The sequence below is a fragment of the Phoenix dactylifera genome, chromosome 8, assembly GCF_009389715.1.
Source record: "Phoenix dactylifera cultivar Barhee BC4 chromosome 8, palm_55x_up_171113_PBpolish2nd_filt_p, whole genome shotgun sequence".
Classification (NCBI taxonomy): domain Eukaryota; kingdom Viridiplantae; phylum Streptophyta; class Magnoliopsida; order Arecales; family Arecaceae; genus Phoenix; species Phoenix dactylifera.
In genome coordinates, this window is record NC_052399.1 from 8,278,310 (window position 1) to 8,302,804 (window position 24,495).

General features: G+C 39.0%; 2 protein-coding genes across 2 annotated transcripts; one reads left to right on the forward strand and one right to left on the reverse strand.

Annotated features, from left to right (window-relative positions):
* The first annotated feature begins 1,150 nt into the window (after positions 1–1,150).
* LOC113463062 (sucrose transport protein SUT1-like) lies at positions 1,151–9,896 on the forward strand. The gene is made up of 14 exons (XM_026806680.2): positions 1,151–1,396; positions 4,257–4,322; positions 4,947–5,045; positions 5,136–5,200; positions 5,288–5,372; positions 5,477–5,510; positions 5,649–5,748; positions 6,730–6,805; positions 8,031–8,234; positions 8,387–8,530; positions 8,688–8,921; positions 9,017–9,080; positions 9,172–9,215; positions 9,464–9,896. The coding sequence occupies exons 1-14, from the start codon at positions 1,178–1,180 to the stop codon at positions 9,635–9,637; spliced, it is 1,608 nt and encodes a 535-aa protein (XP_026662481.2). The 5' UTR covers positions 1,151–1,177; the 3' UTR covers positions 9,638–9,896.
* Positions 9,897–15,143: 5,247 nt separating this feature from the next.
* On the reverse strand, positions 15,144–16,414 carry LOC120111484 (uncharacterized protein At3g28850-like). The gene has a single exon (XM_039128540.1). It carries the CDS (start codon positions 16,412–16,414, stop codon positions 15,215–15,217), a length of 1,200 nt encoding a protein of 399 aa, XP_038984468.1. The 3' UTR covers positions 15,144–15,214.
* Between the last annotated feature and the right edge of the window lie 8,081 nt (positions 16,415–24,495).

Sequence of the window (24,495 nt, forward strand, 5' to 3'; positions counted from 1 at the left end):
CTGGCATTTTTGGTTCGACCCCCGGCTTAGTCAAGACGTTCGTCCCAAGGCTCAGAACTTGAGCATACTCTTACCGGATATGCTTCAAATCTTGTGGACCCACCTTCCATATGGATAACAATTATCCATATCCATTTACTTTCTTGTCGAATTATGACCCATATTAATTGCCACATGTTTATCCATATAAAATTACTGGCCAATAATTAATGGATACCTATCAGGTTTGTTGCATAAAATGTTGTCATCTTGGGCAGGTTTTAAATAAATAAATAAATAAATAACTATATATATATATATATATATATATATATGTTCATAACAAGTCTTTCATAGGAATATCTTCAATTTGGACTCTTTATTGTTTTCCCTGACCAGACACGTATATAATTTAATAAAATTTTGACACACATGAACCAAATTTGTTTCTGTTATGCTATTTTGAAATCATCTTTTAAAGGATAACTATCATAAAGGATATATTGATACCATTGGATTTACATTCATGTCATGCATGGATTGATCTTATGCTAAAAAAATGATTGATATCAGCTGGAATAATTCTACCCATAAGTGCACTGGACCAAGCAACTATACGTAAAAATTTATCGTAAGGGTCGATTAATACCAGTTGGAATAATTCTGCAGATAAGTGTATTGACCAAGCAGCAATATATGAAAAATTATTGTCATATATCCATCCTGGGTTTGGTCGAGTTGGTGCTTGTTTGCTTTTATTTCTCTCTTTTAGGCAACCTTCGAGCGTCAGAAATACGGTGTAGCCTTCTTGGAGCAGAGATGGATACCATAACCGCCAGTTTCCAATTAATTCCGGACCAGGCGACGACAGGGGTCGATGTCGAGGTCAACGAGCCTTACCGGTCGGTGACCGCATCTCTGTTCGGTCGACTCGGTAAACTAACTATCTCGCGGAGTACTGTATTGCTAACTTGTGCATTCCACGTGGCGGAAAATTACACCGATAAGAGTTTATCCGAAAGCGCGTGGCGGGGGATACTACAATAAATACCAGGACAGCAGACCGTGACTCCGCCAGCGCTTTACATCCCGTGTCCACCCCTCGCGGCACGCACATCTCACTACTCTTCTCTCTCTCTCTCTCGCTCTCTCTTTCTCTCAAGGCGATACTCTTTACGGTGGTTCGGCGGGGGTCAGGATGCCGAATGGCGAGCGGGGGAGCGGCGAGGTGGAGCTGGCGGGGAATAGGGGCGCCAGGAGCGGCGGCGGGAGGGACGTAGGCTTGGTGGAGACCGCCGGTGGGCTGCCGCCGGAGAAGCCGATCAGCCTGACGAGGCTGATCTTTGCTTGCATGGTGGCCGGCGGAGTCCAGTACGGTTGGGCTCTGCAGCTGTCGCTGCTCACGCCATACGTTCAGGTGATCACCACCTTCGTCTCCTCTCTCTCCCCCTTTTTCTTTCGCCTTCTTCCAGCGTTTTATTATTATTATTTTTTGCCCTCCAATTATTGCCTTGGATGATGAGTTTTAGTGATTTATTTATTTTTTTTGGAAAAAAATAAATGGTTTGAAAAGGGACATGAGATTTGGATGCTCAGCTACGTATTTGATTTCCGTCGCAAACTCCCCTTGCATATTCCACGAAAGAAGGATGCACCTTCCTTCTCGCCCGTTGACCGTTGGATAATCCCCATCTCACTTTGCGATCTGTGCAAGTGGATGATCCAACGGTCAAGTGGTGCGAAGGAAGGTATTTTCTCCTTTCGCGCAAAGAGGATGCAACCGCGATCCTTGTACTATAGCCCTCGGCCACCAAGTTCATTGTTTCTAGCGCTGCTGATTAATTTTTATCAATTTTTAACCGTTTTTCTCGTAGAATTAATCCTTATCTGTATATGATTTGCCTCCCTTGTATTGCAGTATCTACTATTTAAAGAGATGCCATATGGTTTATAAATATTAGGAGCCAGTTCATGACAAGGGCATCACGATGTCAACGGAGGAGCTTGTCATTGCCCCGAGTCTAGAGTTATTTCAGCCATATAATGCGAAAGTAATAATGGTTGAGCAATGAAATAACTAATTCATATTTTTAGTTTATCTTTGCATTTCTTTTATTGTTGAGAGCAAACAATCAATATATAATAATTGAAGGAAATGAAACGTGCATTGGTGCTCTGCTGCCGTTTGTGCAGAAGACAAAACAATAAATGCCTGTGCCCCACCATTGATTATGATATGAGATAATGGATATGGTGAAACATTTTACATTTCAAATTATAATATATGCCATTTCGCAAAATAATTATTTTTATCAAATATTTTTAATTGTGAATTGTACTATATCTTGGATGTTGAAAAAGGGCAATGCCATCAGTTTCACAAAATATAAGTAGACTATGGGTGTTCCAAAGATACAAATATTATAGCAAACTTAAGCATGATTTTATTTTGTTTTACCCTATATGTCTTCGAGGGGGGAAAAGAAGATAATCCTAGCATGAAAAAAAGTAATAAGATAAAATATACATGAAAAAAAGTAAGATTTAAAATAAGATATATTAAGATAACATATAAAAGAAATATAAAAACATAAAATATAAAATAATATGAAAACTATAAAGCAAGATAAAATATAAAATATTAAAAAAGCAATAAGATAAAATAAGTTAAAAAGAAATAAGGTCTAAAAAATCCAAAAGTACTTGAAATTTTCTTTTTAGTTCCTCAAAATATATATTTATTTTTAAAAAAAATAAAATTTGGGGACCCAAGTGATAAAGCTGCTCTCACGGGAAATAAATGGCAAGTTACGTACAAACGAGAGCATTGGCGTGTCTACCGCATCCATAGCTTTTTATCGGTACACTAATAATTGGCTACCTACTTCTATCCTCCTCCACCACGTTGCCTTCGCCCCAACCCCTCCTCCCTCCTCCTCCTCCTCCTCCACCCCCCACCTATTTCCAACCCCCTCTCTTCCATCTCTTCCGAGCCAAAGGCAACTCCTTCTCACCCACCTTTTCTCTCTAACCAGTGGGAAGCCTCCGAACCTCTTATTCCCACCTCTGCTTACGTTCAAGTTATCACCTCCATCGTCTCCTCTCCTTTCCTTCTATTTCTATTTCTCCCTGGCGTTTATGATATATATTTTTTTGCTCTCCATGAAATGCGCTGCATGCCGGATTTCAGTGATGATTCGAGGTGTTTTTTTGTTTGTTTTGTTTTAAATAAATGGTTTGATAGGGAAATGTGATTTGGTTGGTACCCTACTACGTATATAGATAGCAGATTTCAGTTAAAATAAGTTTTAGTCTCAAAGAATCATGCAGAAAGAGACTTATTTATGCGATCTTTTGAGCGTGGTTTTTTTCACCCCCTCCTTCCTTGAAGAAAGATTTTATCCGATTACCAGTCAGTTTCGAGTTTCGAGTTTTATATTGCTATTTCTCGAGGACTCTGGACAAATTACGCGCGAGTTTTTGAGCTGAACAACTTACACGTCTGCATAAATCCGGTCGTACGCGTGGTCAAGTTGACTTTGACCGTAAGAGGTGGTGATGTCGTACCACGCGAATACGTCGGACCGCGTCATTTAGCGACCGTTGTGAATGGCCCCCACTTCAAACAGCCCAGAAATGGAGTTATTAGGTCCAAGCTTGGCCAATTTCCAATCCCAGACACCGTTCACTTGCCACCAAAGCGCTGGGCTTCATAACATTTTTTCTTCCTTCCTCTCTCTCTCTCTCTCTCTCCTTACGTTAAATTTTGTCATCTGGATAAATAACACGAGAAGTCTGTTCAGTTGCTCCGAAGTTCGTGCGCCAGGTGTAGCTGCAGCTGATGGTTATTTTGAGGGCGAGAGGGACACTCCGACTCTAGAATAGAGTGCACTTGTTGCGACCATGACAATGATGATGCGTATATAGTGCCATTTTTATGTATTTTTCTAGTAAGGAAAAAGAAATATGTACTGTGTTTGTAATGAAATTAAAGTGCATCTTTTTAACATAATGAAGAATTACGTATCCAGAATGGTCACAATAGTATATCATTTTTTGACACAATAAACACTTATAATAGTATGTATGTACATATATATGTATATCTAGTTATATACTTGTGTGTGTCTGTGTGCGCGATAGAGTTTTTTCAATATATTATTTTATTTTATCTGCTCTTAACAATGATGAGAAAGAAAATATCTGCCCTCTCTTTCTTTTTTTTGTAACATGTCTTTCAATATTCAATGTTATTCTTACTCTTTTTGTTGGTGTAGACACTGGGAATATCCCATGCCCTTTCCTCTCTCATGTGGCTCTGTGGCCCTATCGCAGGCTTCTTGGTGAGTATTAAAACCCTTTAACTTCAAATTTTCAGAGAAACTTGAAGGTCAAACTTCATTACAATTAGACTTTGATAAACATGCCCTGTTAATTGTCCTTGATAAGGCTTTTTAGTTTTAGGTGTAATTTTATTTATCTTGGATTCTAAGCTTTTAAATTCTCCTATTGAGTTTACAATTTGGCTAATGGCTAATTTTGTACGATATGAACAAGTTATTATATTATGATTTGATAACTCACACATCTCATGTAAGTTCAGCATTAAACATTGGCAACCTTCCATTCCGACAAACTATTTCTTCTCTTTTATTTTTTTAAGTCTGACATGCTCAACATCATAGATTTGAGGTATATAACAGGGAAAACAATAATAATCAAAGGGGCAATGTATTGAATTATCTACGAAAAAATAAAAATATTTATGAAGTTTATTCACTTTTTCGTTATGTTTTTTATTCTTATAATTTATACCACTTTAAAAGATCAATTTTAAATTTGTGCTAATCTAAGTTATGTAGATTATAGAGTTCTTTAATTATTTGGAGTTTTATGCAATTCTCTTTTGTTGAGAAAGACATAACAAGAAATTGATCGACATGCCACGGTCTTTTATATGCGAGCAGGTTCAGCCTTTAGTTGGTTTGTGGAGTGATAGGTGTCATTCAGGATATGGGAGGAGGAGACCGTTTATACTTACTGGATGTCTATTGATTTGTGGTGCTGTGAGTATCAATATGCTCAAATACAAGGGTTTTTCTATGATTGTTATGATTTCTCGGTTTCATCATAGCAAGTCCATGTTTGTGTTCTAGGTGGTTGTAATTGGGTTTTCTTCAGACATCGGAGTCGCCTTAGGCGATACCAAGGAGCACTGCAGGTTTCATTTGCTTTCCTTATTACATTGTCTTCTTTGTTTAATGTACCTTTAAAAAGTGGTATTGACCATATTTCTTAAAAAATATAGTGTTTATCATGGTGCCCGATGGCATGCTGCTATTGTTTTTGTTGTTGGATTTTGGGTTCTGGATTTTTCTAATAATGCAGTACAGGTATGTCTATTTAATGCTTAATTTACTAATCCACTAAAATTTTCATACATGAGGGTTTTGATGTATTATAAATATTCAAAGTTTTTGCAATTCATATGTTTCAGGGTCCATCTCGTGCACTTATGGCTGATCTCTCAGGTGAGCTGTAATTGCATGGTTAATGCAGAATAGATTTGTGTTCTTTGTTTACTTAAACCATCTTTTAACTTCAAGTCATTGTATTCACAACACAATATTAATGTCAAATGTACTGAGATACCAGTTACTCGTGGACAGGTCATCATGGATGCAGTGCAGCAAATGCAATATTCTGCTCATGGATGGCTTTTGGGAATATCCTAGGATATTCTTCTGGTTCTACTAATGATTGGCACAAGTATGTATGAGATTTTATAGCTCTCACTGTTTCCAGGTATATGCATGTGCACAAATGTACACACAAATATGCACACATTTTACTCTTCTTACGACAACAGTAGATCGATGTGCCCTTGATTAGTTTATGAGATCATCTCTTTAAAGAAATACTCTTTGGTTTGAATATAGAAGTGTTGTGGGGATGGCATATTACTCGTCCTCTAGAGAAGACATAGCCAAAATCATTTGTCGGTACATTCTTCTTTTCTTTTTTGCTTTTTTGTTCTCCTTATCATTTCACTAATTCAATTAAATAAATGGTCACCTTACCATTTGTGAGGACATGTGCGGGTGTGTGTTAAATCCTACATCGGTTACGTCTTGGATAGATCTTAGGTATTTATACAGGGTTGAAAAATCCAAATAATACCTTGTAGCTAGTATTTTTAGGTAAGATCCTGTAATGTTACAAATGGTATCAGAACCGATCTGATATATAGCTTATATGGACTAGAGGACACATAGCATAGGTCTGTTGGACTTGACTACAGGCTAATCATTGTGTTTGTGATTAGATTTAAAAGAATTTAGAGTCTTAACCTGGCCAGGATGCTGGGGTCAAACAGAAGGATTATGTGAGGACCTATGTGGGGTGTGTGTTAAATCCCATATTGGATTTGCACTGGACAGATCTTGGATATTTATACAAAAATAAGGACCTAAATAAGGTGAAGTCCTGGGTTGTCACACTATTATTTTGCTTAGAGATATTTTGTAATATCAATATATGAAAGTCAATGAGTGTATATATTTGTGTTTGTGTATGTATGCATGGTATGTGCATATGAATGCATACATGCAAGTGCATATATGTCCATATGAGCTTATACATTTGTTTTCTCAAGGCGCTTTAAGATTTTTTCATTCTAGTTTATGAGATGATGGATGTGTCGAAATATTTTTTAATAATGATTCCTTGTTTGAATTGATCTTGGGGCAGGTGGTTTCCATTCCTTTTGTCAAAAGCTTGTTGTGAAGCCTGTGCAAATCTGAAGGGTGCATTTTTGGTTGCAGTTGTAAGTTCCCATGTTACATTTACATGTGATATTTTCATTTTCTATTTGCTGATTTTTTTTCTTAAGTTACTTAGACTTGATCTTTTTGGCTGCAAACCAAGAACCTCCTCCTATATGGAGTAGGGTTCCAACTTATGAGAATCAATACAGGCATATGTTTAATCCTATATCGGCTATACAATGGATGGATCTTGGGTACTTATATAGGCCAACGAATCCAAATAATACTTTACTGCTTATCTTTTGGAGTGAGATATTGGATTGTTATACAACTATTAGGCTTTAACCTAGTTTGTAAAGCACATGATTTTTATCACCCTTGATATTGTTTTTCGACAAATGCTTTTTAATGACAAGATGATTGCCAAATTACTTCATTTAAATGATGTCTTGATGAGGAAAGAGAAGGGGAATCATGCCTAACTCTTTCTCAAAGAGAAAAATAAAAGAGAAGGAAAAAATGGTGAAGGCATCGAAACCCTCCAAAAGAAGGTGAAGAAACTCAGAAAATAAAGGTTGTAGGTAGACATTTTTGCGGCATAATATTGCTCGAATATGCATTCCTTTGATTATCATTTGTATGAACTTAGTAGTGCTATCTTTTCATAGATTCATTCATATTATTATTGCTTTTTATTTATTTATTTCACTCTTTCGAGGAAAGGGTGGCCCCAGATCTTGGGGCAGCTATTTTGCACAAAAAAATATACCGAAAGTTAGGTCTATCCCCAGTTTGCCTCTTCTAGAACTCCAGGTTGTCGAAACCATAATTGTGCAATGGCCTTTTTATTGTGATCTGATTATGGATCCTGACAAGTTAGTCCCCACCATCTGATGGCCAAATCAAATTTTTTTGGTTTCTCCAATTTAGGCAACAATCTTTTTTAGTTCAAGCTTTTGCTATAGATGCATTTGCAACACTCCTCTTGTTATCCTCATCTTATTCACGTGCTTTGTTTGTAATTTCGTGAATTTCAATTTGAGTCTCAGACCTCTGAGTCCAACTTTCATATCATTTTTATTGTTTTTTTTCACTTCTATCATCACTAGGTGTTGTCCATCCACATAAACATCATAATCATAGGAATATTTCTTCTATTCCTTTTGCTTGTAGTATTTGTAACTACTAATGATCTCATGGTCAGCTCCCTGTTTTGGATTTTAAGGCAGAATAAACATTTGTGCCATATGCATGGACTCTAATATGTTCTACGTGTACAAACAGTTCATCCTCCTTGCTTGTTTATCTGTGACGATGATCGTTGCTAGAGAAGTTCCGCTATCTCAAGTCAATGCGAAACTTCAATCGAATGGTGATCTGGTGAAGAATGAAGATGAGCAAGGAGCTGGCATACTTGCTGCCTTCAAAAGTTTCAAGAATTTACCTCCTGGAATGCCTTCAGTTCTTCTTGTCACTGCTCTTACTTGGGTATGCGATTCACCATTCTGTCAAAACAAGTGAATCTGAAGCAAAGCATTTGTTTATTCTCGATCTTGAGTACCATATTCTAAATTCTTCTTGTTGTTGTTGTTGTTGTTGTTGTTTTTTTCTTCATTTTTTTGTATGTTGGTTGCTTGCAGTTATCATGGTTCCCGTTCATCCTTTACGACACAGATTGGATGGGACGAGAAGTTTACCATGGGAAACCAACTGGATCGCAGGCTGAGATTGCTGCTTATGACCAAGGGGTCAGACAAGGTGCATTTGGTCTGCTATTAAACTCGGTAAGAAGTCGAAAGTTGCTCCAAAACTACCTCATCTGTTTTCATGTGACTGCTGAACTTAAAATTAGAAGATCAAAGAAAAAAAATTCCAGACATCATAGACATTTGTTTTATTCCTTCAGAATTTACAAAATAAGACTCGTTTCCTTCTTGCTAGATTGTTCTTGGGATTAGTTCTTTCATGATTGAACCATTGTGCCGGAAATTGAGTGCGAGAATAGTGTGGGTGATGAGCAACTTCATCGTTGCTGTCGGCATGGCTGCCACTGCAATCATAAGCGCATGGTCCTTGCATGATTACCATGGTTCCGTTCAGGATGTAGTCACCGCAGATGGCAGTGTCAGAGCTGTAGCACTTGTTCTATTTGCAGCTCTCGGATTCCCCCTAGCCGTTAGTATCACTCGTCTGATGCTTCTATACCATCTATTACTGCCTTCCAAATGTGAGCGAGCCTGTCAGTCTTACAACTCTTTTGCTTGGTGTAGATATTGTATAGTGTTCCTTTCGCAGTTACAGCACAGTTAGCTCAAAATGGTGGCGGCGGCCAAGGTTGGTTGGTTTAAATTATTTCTTTGTTGAATCTCATGGCATCTAGTTTTCATGCGCTTTGGTTCAGATAAGATTGTATGCAATTGTACAGGACTCTGCACCGGAGTTTTGAACATTTCGATTGTTGTTCCCCAGGTAACTTCTGATCTCTTTCCTAGCAAATTTTCTTTCAAACCAATCGAACAATTTGCAACCGAACATGGGATCGTCATTGGCAATGAATGACCGGCAGGAAAACAAAACATAATATCCAGAACTAACTACTGGTTGAAGAGACTGATGATTACATCTGTGTTGGTTTCTAATTCCTATAGTTAAGTCACATATATTAGAAGTACAGTTCCAGATGATTACATCTGTGCCGATATTTGTTATTACTGCAGGTAATCGTAGCTCTCGGTGCTGGCCCATGGGATGCACTCTTTGGAAAGGGGAACATTCCTGCCTTCGCTCTTGCATCTGCAGTCGCCTTCGTGTGTGGTGTGGTTGGACTTTTCTTGCTTCCGAAGCTTTCCAAGAGCAACTTCAAAACTTCTGGAGTTGGCGGAATGCACTGACCTCAATCAGCCATCATGGCTGTTGTCAAGTTTAAATACCTGGTCAATCCATGGATCGTAGCGTATTCTCTTTCAGTTGTGTTCTAACAATCAGGCGTTAGTGTGTGTGAAGGTACTTGTGTTATGGGCTGTGTTTCGGCCTTTCCCGCTATCTGCTGGACCAATAAAGGAGGTCAAGGTGGTGTGAGAAGGCTCAAAGTCCACTGCTGTGAGTCTTTTATGAAGAAACAATACGAAATAAAAAGAGTACAAAGCTTTAGCAAATGGTTCTCTCTCTCTCTCCCTCACACACACACACACGCACTCATACCCCACGGAAGAGTGAAGGCTAATATTAATTACTTTCATATATATATATTTTAACTAAGCAAAGTGTTTTCATGCAAAATCTGCTTTTCAAGTTAATTTCTCAGGTGAACAACGTGCAAGAACACCATATTATTGATTTTCCCTGGCGATCCATTTTGAAGGGATGTAAAAAGAGATCATTGCTTGGTGCAATGATAGAAGAACATCACTTGAATCGACAAGCACAATAGCAGGAGTTCGTAATAGATACTATAACTGGATAAAATACTTTTGACCTTTGAAGAGTTACCGCTTTGTTTAGATACTCATGGCCCCCGCAAGAAGTTTATACTGCTCAAGTGAAGTGGGGCGAGCATGAGTTGGCAACATTTCTTAAGTTTTCTTGTAGTACCCCTTCAGCTAGGCTGCTTGTATGAAGCAGTCTCCCTCCACAAAAAAAATTCAGTTAATAACTTAAAGACCCATAATTCAGAGGTTTTCTTTATTATTTTGGACTGCTCAATCTCATTTGAGAAAGGCATGATATTTTAAAGACTGACTTATGATTTCTTGTATATATCTAAACCTTCTTTCTATAAAGATATGCCTAGTGGAACAGTCAAATGGAGAAAAAGGAAGCACCTATTTCTTTTGAGAAAGGGGGGATACTTAATCTACTCATCCAACAAAGCCTACGAGCAAAATAAAAAAGATTCAGCGGCTAACCATGATTTGGCTATAAACAGACGCTTTTTTCTCGATTTCCTTTCTTCCTTGTAACTGGATATTAAATCTCAAGTAGGTAAAAAGTTCAACACATCGCCACATAAATAATAGACCACTGCCTATATTATTATTATTATTATGAGCAGGCAACAGGAGAACGGCGCCCCCTTAAAAGAACATGACAGTGGTGGCCAGCCCCGACTATTTATGTACTCCTTGTCCATCGTCTCCGACGTTTTGGACAGACATGTCTTTCACTCAGAGATCGAGGCTAAAAGTAATTTGATTTGTCATGTTTGGATTATTGGATGAGTAAGTAGTAGTTCTCTTCTTCACTTAAAAAAAAAAGAGCAGTAGTTTTCTTCTCTTTTCTGGTATTTATGTTTTGGTACATATGCTTGTGAAGAAATGGAAGCACGGGTTGATAATATAACATGGCATATGGTGAAGGCATGGAAAAAATATAAGGAAGCACAGGAAGCTAAATAGAAGTTGCAAGAAATGAGAAGATAAATAGTTCGGTAATATTGCATGGCTTACACATCTTTATACAAAAGAGAGAGAGAGACACATAAAGCGAATGTTCTCAAACGTGCAATAGGATTTCTAGCATCAAGGGTCTTACCAAAACAAAAATTAGTTGATTATTAACTTAACTGTGCAATAAAATGCCAAAAGCAAGTAGTCTGTTCGCGTGCATGTCCATACATGCACACGAGCAAGTAGTGTTGGGCAACGGGCCGGGCCGTAGTCTGTTCGCGTGCATGTCCATACATGCACACGAGCAAGTAGTGTTGGGCAACGGGCCGGGCCGGGCCGGCCCGGCCCAGGCCCACCGGGCCAAAGGACTAAACGGGCCGTGCCGGGCCGTGCCGGGCACGGCCCGTCCAGCACGGAACGCCAGCCCGGCCCGGCCCCAGGCCCGTCTATTGGCGGGCCGGGCCGGGCACGGCACGCCACGGGCCGTGCCTGGCACGGCCCGCAACGGCTCCAGACGGGCCGTGCCGGTACGGCCCGTCTGGAGAGGGGGGAGGAAAATAGCCGTTGGAAACGGCTATTTTCGGGAAAACGTCCATTTTACCCCTCCCAACAGTCCAATAACGGCTGAATTGAGGGGTATTTTGGGAAAAAAAATTTTGGGCTTCTATAAATAGCCCATTTCTCCCTCATTTTCACCACACCAAACCTCTCATTCTCTCCTTCTCTACTGCTATTATTTCTCTCTTCTAAAGTGCTCTTCTAGCAATTTAATTTTTAGTTTGTTCAAGTGCTACACAAGAGGAGGTTCCTGTTGAGAAGAGAAGGTCGCTTCTATTGAGAGCACAAGAGGAAGCTCGGAATCTCGGCTCTGCCTCTGCCCTCCGACCCTCTACTCAATTCCTCCTTGCGGTTAGTTTTTATTTTTTGAATTAATCATAGATATGTCATCTTTTGAGGAAAGTCAGTTTGGCATTCCTGTTTCTGAGGGAGAAGAAACTAATCTCCAACCCCATGTTCCTAGTTCCTCTAGAACTGGTGAACCGAGTGAAGATCAAACCTCTTCTCGTAAGAGGACTAGTGCTGTATGGAATGAATTTGATAGAGTTATGGTTGATGGAGTCTGGAAAGCTAGATGTAAAAAATGTGCCAAACTTTATAGTTGTAGTAGTAGTGGGGGAACAGGGCATTTAAAAAGACATCAAGAGAGTCATAGGATGCATGATTCTCATGCTCAAACTCAAAGTACCCTTAATATACAAGGGGGATTACTTGTAGGTAATTTTGCATATAATCATGAAAATCAAAGAAAAGCACTTGTAAAATGGATAGTTAAGAATGAATTACCTTTTAGTTTATATTAATCTTTTAATTTTGAAGAATATGTTCAATTAAACCTACAACCTGCTTACAAAAGAACTAGTAGGCGTACATTTAGAAGAGTAGTATGACCAACTTTTTAGCAATGAAACAAAATTTAATTGAAACACTTTCTACTTTAAATGTAAAAATTTCATTAACTTCTGATATTTGGTCAGCATCTGTAGGTAGTAATTGTTTTATTGCCATTACTGCTCATTATATTGATAATGATTGGCAATTAAATAAACGTATTCTTGCTTTTCGTGCTTTTGATTTTCCACATTCTGGGCAACAAATTTCAAATATTATTTATCAAACTGCATGTTCATATAATATTAATGATAAAATTATGTCTATTACTTTTGATAATGCATCTAATAATAATTCTGCTGTTGCATTATTAAAAGACTCATTGCATCCCATATTAGATGGAAATTTACTGCATATTAGATGTGCATGTCATATCTTAAATCTTTCTGTTCAAGCTGGCATGGGCATGATTCAAGATGTGATTTCAAAAATTAGAAATGCAGTTTCTTTTATTCATGCTTCAAGATCAAGACTTCAAGAATTTAAGGAATTATGCATAAATCATGGTAAACGTTTTAAAAAATTTAAACTTGATGTAATTACTCGTTGGAACTCCACATATAGCATGATACATGATGCATACCCATATAAAAACTTATTAAGTGCATATATTAATGATCGTGGATTAGGCTTTACATTGTCTGAAACTGATTGGAATAAAGGAAAAATTTTGGAAGATTTTTTGCTTAGTTTTTATAATGCTACCAATGTTCTTTCTGGTATTTATTACCCTACTTCATGTTCATTTTTACAACAAGCATATATAATTAGTCAAAAATTTGCAGAACATAGATATGATGATGTTTTAATGCCTATTATTGACCTAATGGAATCTAAATGGAATGAGTATTGGGACAAGATATGTCCTATACATAACTTAGCTGCTGTATTTGATCCTAGAGTTAAATTAACTGGCGTGCTAATTTTACTTGATGCATATTCTGAAAATATGAATCAAGATTCTGAATCTGCTAAAGATGAGGTAAAACAACTTCTTTATGATATTTATGCTATATATGATAAAAAAATTCGTGGATCTAGAACACAAATACAAACTTCTATTTCTTCTTCTAGTAGTTCTCGTTCGTCATCTATTTTTTCATTCATTGCACAGAGAAGACACACACATGCTTCAAGTTCCTCTTCATCTTCTTCATCTTTAAGTAGTGAACTAGAATTTTATTTACGAAATGATCTTCAGTCTGCATATGATGAAAATCAAATAGAGAATCTAGATGTATTATCTTGGTGGAAGAGTGTTAGAAATCAATATCCTGTTATGTCTGCAATTGCACGCGATATTTTAGCTGTGCCGATGTCCACGGTAGCATCGGAATCCGCTTTTAGTGCAGGTCGGCGTGTTCTTGACGAAAAGAGAAGTAGGATGACGGGCGAAACGGTGGAGATGCTTCTCTGCTTCAAGGATTGGTTGGATGCTGAGGCAAGACTTCAAGATAAAGGTGGACATAATACAACATCCTCTGATGATGATGATACAAACACTACTGAAGACTGAAGACTGAAGACTGAAGACTGAAGAGTGAATACTGATTCACTGAATCACTGATGATTAGTAAGATTTCTTAATTTTTTATAATTGTACATTTTTATTGTATTCTGGAGGTCAGACCAAGGTTCAAACCTCGGCCCTTTCTTAGTTTCTTATTGTATTCTAGAGGTCAGACCAAGGTCCAAACCTCCCTTCATGTACCATTTTGATTTAAATTAATAAACTGGTAGGGGTCTATGCCAAACCCCCCACCATTAAGGTGGCTTTATATTCATAAATCCTTAATTTTCAATATTTATTAATTTTTTTAGAAAATTTATGAAGCATTAATTTTTATCGGGCCGGGCCAGGCCCAGGCCCGGACCGTGCCAGGCCCACGGGCCAGCCCGGCCCAGGCCCTTATGGGCCGTGCCGGGCTGGCCCGCGGGCCGTGCCGTGCTTGGCCCGCGGGCCTAGAGCGGGCCATGCCGGCCCAGGCCCGAAGCGGGCCGTGCCGGGCTCGGCCCGCGGGCCAGTACCCTGTGACCCAGCACGGCCCTCTCAAATGGGCCGTGCCAGGCACGGCCCGGTACTGTAGCAAGCGGGCCGTGCCACGCACGGCTCGCTTCGTACCGGGCCGTGCCGGGCCGCCCACGGCCCGGCCCAGTGCCCAACTCTACGAGGAAGTGCCCCTCTCTCTCTCTCTCTCTCTCTCTCTCTCTCTCTCTCTCTGTGGCAAGGCAAAACAGAATAAAGATGGCCTGCCACCCTCTTAGTACTCGCTCAACCTCTGTCTTTGAAAGGACAGGGAAGGCAAGTATCTCAAGCATCCAACTCGAATCGAAATCTTTGAAAGAAGATGTACTTGAGTAAGAAGAATGCAGAGAACAAAGAAAGAAAGTCAAACAATCTCATTCCAAGTCAAAGTCGCATTATTTCAATATCCTCTCCACAGACACAGAAAGGCAAAGACGCTCTGTTCTCCAATATTGGAACATAACAGTTCAATGGGAGAAAATTTTAAAAAAAAAAGGAGAAAATTTCAAATCTAAGTACACCCAAAATTTGGTCAAATCTTACTTCCTCCTTATCCCACTCTGCACTGCTAAGAATGCTCCAACTTCAAACATTCTGCTGGTGAGCTTCTAACAACAAACAGGACACCTCACAAGACCATTCTCATTGCAGTCGGGACACCGCCGGAACCCACACTCGACATCCCCCCATGCCTCCTCCTCCTCCTCCTCCTCCTCCATTTCCTCCTCTAAACAGACCTTGGAGCTTCCTGAGCACCGCTCGCAAAGCACAAACCGCACGTCGCCACACCCCTGGCACGGCCTCCCCCTGCCACCCTTCTCGACAAATGCCGCGGCGCAATCTTCCAATGCCTTTCCCAATTCCCCTGCCTCATGCATGCATCTCACCTCCTCCGCCCCTCCCAAGTCCCTTCCATTGGCGAAGACCCTCGGCAGCCAGCTTCCCTCATATTCTGTCCCGAGAATCTCAGTCAGCTCATCTCTGAATCCCCTGTCCATCGACACATCCCTCTCGTCGATGCAAACTTCGTAGCCTCTCAATATCATCCTTACCACGTAGCACTCCTCGTAAGTCTTTCGAACCCCGCGAAGGCTCGTGAAGTAGAGCACCACCTTGCTTTCACCACCTAACGGGCATTTTCTGAATTGTGAAATCTTGGCGGCATTGTCCTTCTCGGCATCAATTATCTCCTGGAATGCATCAATCCTCGCCCGAACAATGCCGGTCGACTCCGCGGACCTATTCTTCCATCTTGATGCCGTCTTCACTGACTCAGGTGATCGGAGCTGTGGAGAGAGCTCCTCCAGAGCCTTTCGGAAGTTTGATATGATCTCTGGATCGAAGTCGGCAGCAGTGATCACTGGACCTGGGGACGCAGCTCCATTGCTCAATTTGGAACTGAGCTTCGATTCAGACACGGGCTCGACATCCCGGGTGGCGTGGAAGGAGAAGGAGTGGCGGACGAAGGTGGGGGTGGGTGGTCGGAGAGGGGTGGAGTCCTCCAAGCCTGCCATGAGCTCCCAGGCATCGACGGCCTCTGGCTCATTGGGTGGTGTCTCTGTAGGTGTCTTCTGAATTCTTTTCTCGATCATCGCCGACCAGGCCTTGGCTTTGACGAGCTCGGTGGAGAGGTCTTTAATCCGGTCATCGGTGTCGGGGGCGGGGGGGCCGTAAATGAGGCAGCCAAGGGTGGCGGAAGAGTTGGCGCCGCCAGCCTTGGGGTGGCGGGGCATCGAGCGGCTGCGGGGCAGCGGGGAGGGGCTCCGCCGGAGGTCACGGCGGGCCTGCTTGGAGGTGGTACAGCCCATGAACGAGGATATGGGAATGGAAAGAAGTGACTGAATGGAAAGAAGTGCCTGAAATGCTAGAATTGTGGAACAGGGGAGGGGGGTGCTACCAGGGGTTCAAGGATTTGGGAAGGGAATGGGTGGGGGTTTTGGGTTTCTCTGGGACTGTAGAAGAATAGATATAAGGAACATTCCCTGAGGAGTGAGCTGGATTCCATTGGGATGTGGAGAGATTAAAATAGAGAAAGTGTGATAACTGAAAGGTGATGATGGGGAGGAGAAAGGCTTGTCAAAAGGGGAATGATAGAATGGGGAAGAAAATCCAAAGCTTGGTAAGACAGAGGAAATGTTGTCATAGACCATTGTTATTGGCTTTGGGGATGGAAGGAGTAAGTTTTTATGGGGGCTTGTATGTGAGAAAAACAGAATGAAAATTGAGTTCGGAAAAAAGCTGACTTGCATCATGAGATAGATCTTATATAATTGCATATTAAAAATATAATTTTTTTAAAATTATTTATAAAATTATTTAGTTTATTGAATAGTTTAACATGTCTACTAATATATCACTATTTTTTGTAAAAAAAATTTATTACTTTTTATATTTATTTTTAAATTTTTTTAAATAGTTTCTGCAAATTTTTATTTTTTAATAAAGGCCGGATGGCTTTGCTTCGCATACGATTTGTTTGCCTTGCTTGGAGACTCGGCCTCATATCCTACTGAGCTGCGAGTGAGGCAGCCGAACGAGGAAGGCGAAGACTATTCTGTAATGCCTTGCCTTGAGCAGCTAAGGGAAGATTCCTACTACACTGCCTATGGCTTACGGTAGTTTCTATTCCCTCTTCATAAAAACAAAAAAAATATAAAAAGTTAGGGAAAGGGCTAGGCCCACTCATTGTCTGCCAAATGGAATGTGGGGTTCAGAGCGGACAGGGAAGTATGGAATCTTCTCGGAAGACATGAGGAGTAGGAGTAGGAATAGGGTGGGGTGTTTTGGTGAAGGAGGGCCAGATTAGAACCTCTTGTAGGCCCATGGAGGGAAGTCTGAGGACATGAACCCGTTTTTGGTTAATTGAAAGATAATGTCGGTAGGTCCATGAACTTTTTCATCTTCCATATCATCATCCCTGTCCTTTCCAGCATGTGGGTCAACCAACATCTCCACTTTGCATGACTCGAACCTGATCTACATTTGAATCGAGTTAAATATTAATCTCTTCGCACCCTGATGGACTTCTACTAGATGGAGAGGGTTTAGGAGTAATTGAACTCTTTTTTTTTTTTCAATCCATGGAGTTTTTTTCTTAAAATTAAGATCACATCTAAGTGAGGCCAGACTGGTAGGTCGATAGCCTCATAAATATATCACTCAAGACAACAAAAAAAATATAACAACTTGTAATTGTTATCACAACCGGTTGACAATTATGTCTAATTGAACTTCTATAAAAGTTATCACTACAGTAATGTTAAGTTAATATTGAGGATTGAGATGGCTAGAGGACGGTGTGTAGCATTGCTTAAAGATGAAGTTGATCATGGATTGAGCTTAGGCACAAAAATGTCAAATTTTAAATAAGCCCAGCATAAAAACTTAGATTTTTAACCCAGAGATAATGGGGTGTGAAAAAGTTTTGAGCAAAGACACAAAAAAATAGAAATGAATAATAGCAAGAAGCACAATAAATCTGAAAGTTAATTTGGGATCCTAATTTCTTAGACACCAAAAAAAAAAATTTATTTTTTCATTTGTATAATTACACCCCCTTTACAATCTAATGGTACAAGTATATATTTAAGAAAAGTTTAACATCAAAGTATCATTTTTAAAGAAAAGGTTAACTTTTCATCAAAAAATAAAGAAGTGCTCATCCCTTTTTTGTTTTATTAAAAATCTAAGTTATTGAATATTCATATGTTTTCATTTAGATTTTATGATGCTCGAATAATGTTACAATGCTAGTCAACTCTTATAAGCAACCTTCATGAAACAAGGTTAGCATCAAATTACTACAGTTAGGGTTGGAAGCCACCTACCTAGTTGATAGGCCTCCCTGCAGCTAAATTTACAGTAGGACAACTCTGTTTGTAACAATTATCTTTTACAATTAATTGACTTTTTAGAGTTACTCATGCCGCAACATCAACATTCACCATGTCAAGTATAATTTCTGTGCATCAATGATCAAAGCCGTGCCAAATACACTTGTCAAGCAAGTGCAAAACTTTTTTTTTTTTTTTTGGTGGTAAAAATGGCAAATTATATAGCTCTAAAGTGAGTACATTCTGCCAGATCACGAGAAAGTAAAGAGTGCAAAACTCTTTGGAGTCAACCTAACCTAGAATGCTTGGAGTGATAAACTTAACCTAGAACCAAGACTTGGACTAGTAGATTCAAACTCAAACATATGGGACATTCTTTCTAATCAATGAAAGAAGTTCATGGATGAAGTCTCACAGTTTTGCTCTCCTTTTTTCTTTCTTTTGTAAGAAGCCTCTAGTGACTAGTATACGGACACAAGGTCAAGCCTAAAGTCCCATAAATACTCCTATTTCTCCAACTGGGTTACAACAAGTAGATCAGAAGTATGGAAGCAATTGAAAAGAAAAAAAAAACAAATTCCTCATAAACATGTCGGATAACAAGGTCCAAATCCTAGAGTCTAAAGCATTTTACGTAGCTATAAAACTATGCTCTTGTCTGCTTACCTTTAGCATATATAGATAAGGTAAACAATAGGAGCTGCTTTTGATATTATAATGAAATGGCCAACAAATGTAGGAACCCACCATCGTGATAGGTCGAGTGTTTCATCAACAACATCCATCATGCGTTGGTCGTGATAGTGGAGCCGACGAGTCACAGCCTTTTGTTTATATTTCTCCTTTCTCCTCAATTATTGATCCTTGTTTACGGGGATTTCAATATGTAAAATGAGGTTATATATATATATATATATATATATATATATATATATATATATATATATATATATATATATATATTAAAGTACCAAGCATGGTTGGCGGAACCGTCCCAAACCTTGAGGGTCGGTGAGTACCAAATCATACCGGTGGTGGACCGAAGTGGTTCCGACAACCGAAACAAAAAGCATCTAACGGAGAGAATGAAGGGGAAGAAAAAAAAGGCAAACAGGGAATGAGCGGGGAGGGAGGGAGAGGAAGGATGAGAGAGGGCCGTGGATGCCAGCAAGCCATGCAGAGAGCCGGCGAAGGAGGCCTCTGTTTTGAACGAAACGGAGGATAAGAGATGGAGCCCCTTTTTCGCAGCCTCTGCACAGTATGCCGGCCTCCGCCACCCTCTTTCCCTGTCCCTCTCTCTCTCTCTTCTCCTTCTCTCTTTGTTTCTTTCTTCCGTTCTTTCTTTTCTCCATCTCTTCTACTGTGTTGGTATTGGGCGATATGATCAAAAATTGAAAATTGTTCCCAAGTTTAAATGAATGAAGCTTTATAATAGCCCAAATAATGATGGTGACTGCAAGGCTTGTTTTCATCCGAGCATCGATGCAAAGAAGGTCAAGGTTTTCTTATGGCTTGCAATTAAAACAAACTTGTGCGTCGAGGAGATCATGACCATTAAAGGTTCGGTAGTCTTTTTCATAAAATAGAAAGAGACAAAAAGAAAGATTGGATAGTAGTGTGGATTTGTCCTCCGTAACCATCCTTCCAAAACAACCGTCCTCTATTTCTTGCCCGTTCACAAAATGGCTGTGGTCATATATCACAAGTAGAAATTACTGGTCGACAACCAGCCTATGAACGCCCGTCATAGTTCTTGTTCCTGATCCTAGCTTTTTCGGGCTTCTAGTCTTGGATGTCGATAGGAGATGAATCTCTAACCAAGGATGTATGAACTTTATTCCTCTAAGTCAATCATAAGCAAAAATACCAAAACTCCGAATACATCCTCTTTTCTAGAAGATCTCCTTTGCCTACTAGAATGAGCTATATGAGTAGTAACATAACCTTATGGTTCTTCATTTCTCTCCATTTGAGCCGTAAGCCAAGGTCCAATCCCTATAGTCAACTTGTACGTTCTTCTGGTTGTTCCTATAAATTATAAAATAGAAAAAGAATATTGAAATCATAGAGGAGCAAACCGGTGCCAGCAAAGATTAACTCTAGATGGGATTAGATTAGATGGGAAAAGATCAACATTGTCTACCCTTAATTACATTGGTCAGATACTGGAATATCTGTTAATTTGTAAGAACTCTATAAGTTGTGAGAAGGTGGTTTACTATCTCTCCTTTTTGCTACAATGATAACTTTTTTTTTGTTTTGTTGATCCCTCACCTGTACTTTATTCTCTTCTTCCCTCTAATAAGTTGAACGACTCTCCTTTCCCATTAAAAATACCAAAATGCATTATCACATAAGTAGGGTGTGGTTAGAACTGAATCATGTTGTCAAAAGGTACGTAACCAACAAATCTTCGGGCAAATACAAATGCTTTAAAACAAAATATCAAATTATTGTGTCTTCCTTGCACCCGTTTGCCCGATGGCAAGTCACCCCTATGTTTAGGAGTAATTGGAATTCAAATGCTTGAGACCAATGTTCGTCTTTATTTTCCCCCACCTTTTTTTTTTTTTACCTAAGAAAGAAAAAGGTAGCAATTTCTTTGAAATTTTGATGTCTTTGCCAAGCCATTCAAACTACTTCTCAATGAAGCATAGAGTTTTATAATTAGGATGCTTAGGAGGGGGGATACCATATGTAGACAGATCAAACAAATGTGTTTAAGGAAAATTCAGATGGCAGATCAAAAAATCTTTACAGGAGGGGGAAAAAAGAACCAATGGGGTCTACCAAACAATATTTGGCTCTTCATAAAATGGAGCAAGGTCCGGCAATTTGATAAGATAACATTTGTACAAACCTATATAGTTGCTAATGTTAAGATCAAGTGTAGCATCTATACACTTGCTAAACTATGTACCGATACCTCACCAGAAGGAATAAAGAATGGCAGAAAAAGATGGACACATAGAAGAAAGTGGTGAAAATATAAAGAAGCCAGTCAAGCCACTGAAATTTGGATCTAAAATTCGTTGTCCAAAGGTGCACAACTATAAGAGATCATTTACACCAAACGGGCCTCACTATGGGCTGAAAAAATAGCAGGCTCTTGTTGAATCTGTTGGGCTGATTTTATAGAGCCCATTACTTAGATCCATTCTAACTCGAGAGTAGTGTTAGACCCGGACCGGGCCGGTCTCACATTACCAAAAATTGAAGCTTGACCAAAATTTCGAACGGAATTACCAAAATTGCTCCATTGAAGCTTCTCGTTGAACCTCGGCTTTGTCGTCCAGTCTGGGAGATTTTAGATTGCACAAAAAGTGCACATAAGTTTCCATACAAGCAAACTTCGCATTAAACTTGGTCACACTGCTCTACTATTATAACCCAAAGATAATGGGGTGTAAATTTTTTTTTAGAAAAGAGACAAAAAAATATCAATGAATAACAGCAAGAAGCACAATAAATCTGAAAGCTAATTTGGGATCCTAATTTCTTAGACACCAAAAAAAATCTTGATCTATAACGAGATATATATATATATATATATATATATATATATATATATATATATATATATATATATATATATATATATATATTTTTGTACAGGTGATCTACAATGAAATGGGTTATATACAAAAAAATCCAAAAAATCCTCTTTATACAATTTATTTATAACTGAAGGAGTCATATGCAAGAAAATTAAAAAATATATACATCAATCAAAATTTCAGGCTGGCCAAGGTTTTTTCTAATCAACTCAAAACTAGTCATCAAACACTCGAGCCAGTTATAGCATCCAAAAGAGTCTTGCTGAATATGCTCATCCTAATAGAATTTTTCTTCACTTGTTCCTCTTAGCTATATTGGTTGCAGAAGCATGTCACAGCCATCGATCAACACAAAAGAACTTATTATATACAGCAGCCCAATAAAGAAATTGTAGCTAAACCTTGTGTGGGCTGATGAATCCACATTACTGTTGATGTGAAAGAAAGAAGCTTCGGCAGCTTATTATATATATTTGCGAGAAGCCTACAACCATATGAATCCACCGCATTCCAATGGAAAATTGCTTGAGATCTCCAACTAACAAAGCCATGTGATGGCTTGTATAATGCCAACTAGAGTGAGGGCCACCATCCGACCATTAGGAAAATTGTGGGACATGGCTAGTTTCACATGATCGGTAACAAGAAAGAAGGCAATGATGGCGACGATGGCATGATCAACGAGACATCTTCTTCGAGCCGTATCTTTTCGATCGTGGCCCTGGCTAATCCGAATTCAAGCAAGCAATTGAATGGGGCACCATAGTTTATTCTTTGCATTCTAATGTAAAGGGACGATTTTTTTTGAGTCATTATGATAAAAGATGTCACAAAGTGCTTGGCTATAACCACTAGTCCGAAAAGGTGGAAAGCTTGGAGCTTTTTGACAATCCAAGTTAGGGTTCAATATGGGTTGCCTGCTATAATGCAACGTCCTAATTAGAGCAGGTAAACACTATTTTCACTGGAGATGGATGAGATGGACATCACTCTTTGAAATTGTCCAGAATATGATGCAAATTGTTTGACAGACCCATGTGGAAACAATCATCTGTCAAATATGAATCTCCAAGTATGCCGTATTGCGTTATTTATGACTCAAGCAGAGTACAATGATAGCTATGAGGATTAACTGCAACACCAGACCATTCTAATCACAATCTGACCTTGGCTCTCCAATCAAAGTTGGGCACATATTTGATCACTATTGGCCATCAGACACCAAACTTTTCTGAGCCCTATATTGTGTGTGTGTGTGTGTTTAATAAAAGAGAGGCAGAGATAGCCACCCGGTTTTTATTGGAGACTAAAGAAAAAAAATTACAAAGAACAAAAAATAAAAAATCCTCGAAAGTTGTATTATAATCTGATAGATAAAATAAATCATAAGAAAAAAAGGGCATACATCTTATAAATCAGCATTCATAAAATTCTTCAGGGATACCGTTAATTTTCGTCCAAATCCTTCCGAATTTAGAAAGAAGCATCTGGTCGCATAATGGAGATTGGCTAAGGAGACCTGAAGTGTTTCTGATATCAAGATATAGAAAACCAAAAAAGGATAAAAAATGGAGCGCCCTTGGGGCCGAGTAAATAGCCTTCCAAATGGAGGAGAAGTGGCAATAAAAAAAAAGATGGTCTACTGTCTCTGCTGTTTGGTTGCATAGTGCACACATGCTAAGATTCTTATCGAGTTTCCTCCTAATCAATTCTCTGGTATTTAATTTTTTTTCTTCCAACATAATAAAAAATGACAGTCATCATTGTCATTTATTTCTAAATTTTATGGATTTTTTGATTTTTTTTTGAATAGTTTTATATAAATTGGATTTGGTCATGGTAAAGCCTAGCTGAAGAGTTCAAGCATGTCCATGAGCATAAAAGGGATATGGCAAGAAGAAGGGAAAAGGTAGAGAAGTGACAAGCAATGCTTGAGCCCAAGTTTGGAGAAACTTGGGGTTGCACTAAATTGACTTAATTCAGCATTAAAAGAAAAAACAATTTCTCATATTTGATATGAGGGAACTGTTATAGATGATTGGATTCCCAACAAAGGATCGATACATGTGCTTTGAGAATTAAAAATAGGCCAACGACATGTGAGTCTTTTTATTTTTTCAAAGGACTTGTGCTAAGTTGCTTCTCCTTCTATCATAGAAATATTCTTAATAAAATGCTTTATAATTGATCATACATATCTCACATGCTCATATAATATATTAGAAAAAATACTTTATGTCAGCACAATTTCAAAAGTGTTTTTTGCCAAGAATTTGGCTCATGTTGCGAGAAATGGCTGCACGCGACCATGTAATTATGATCGAGAAAAAATAAATGAGATGAAGAAAAGGCATTGGACCCATATCGAATCCTATGATGCGGACATATCACCTTGGATTGAAATTGGATTCTATGATGAAGATCTATATAATTCATCAAAACGACAAGCCTTTGGCATTTAATCATGCATATAAAAGTAATAATGGAGAGACAACAAAA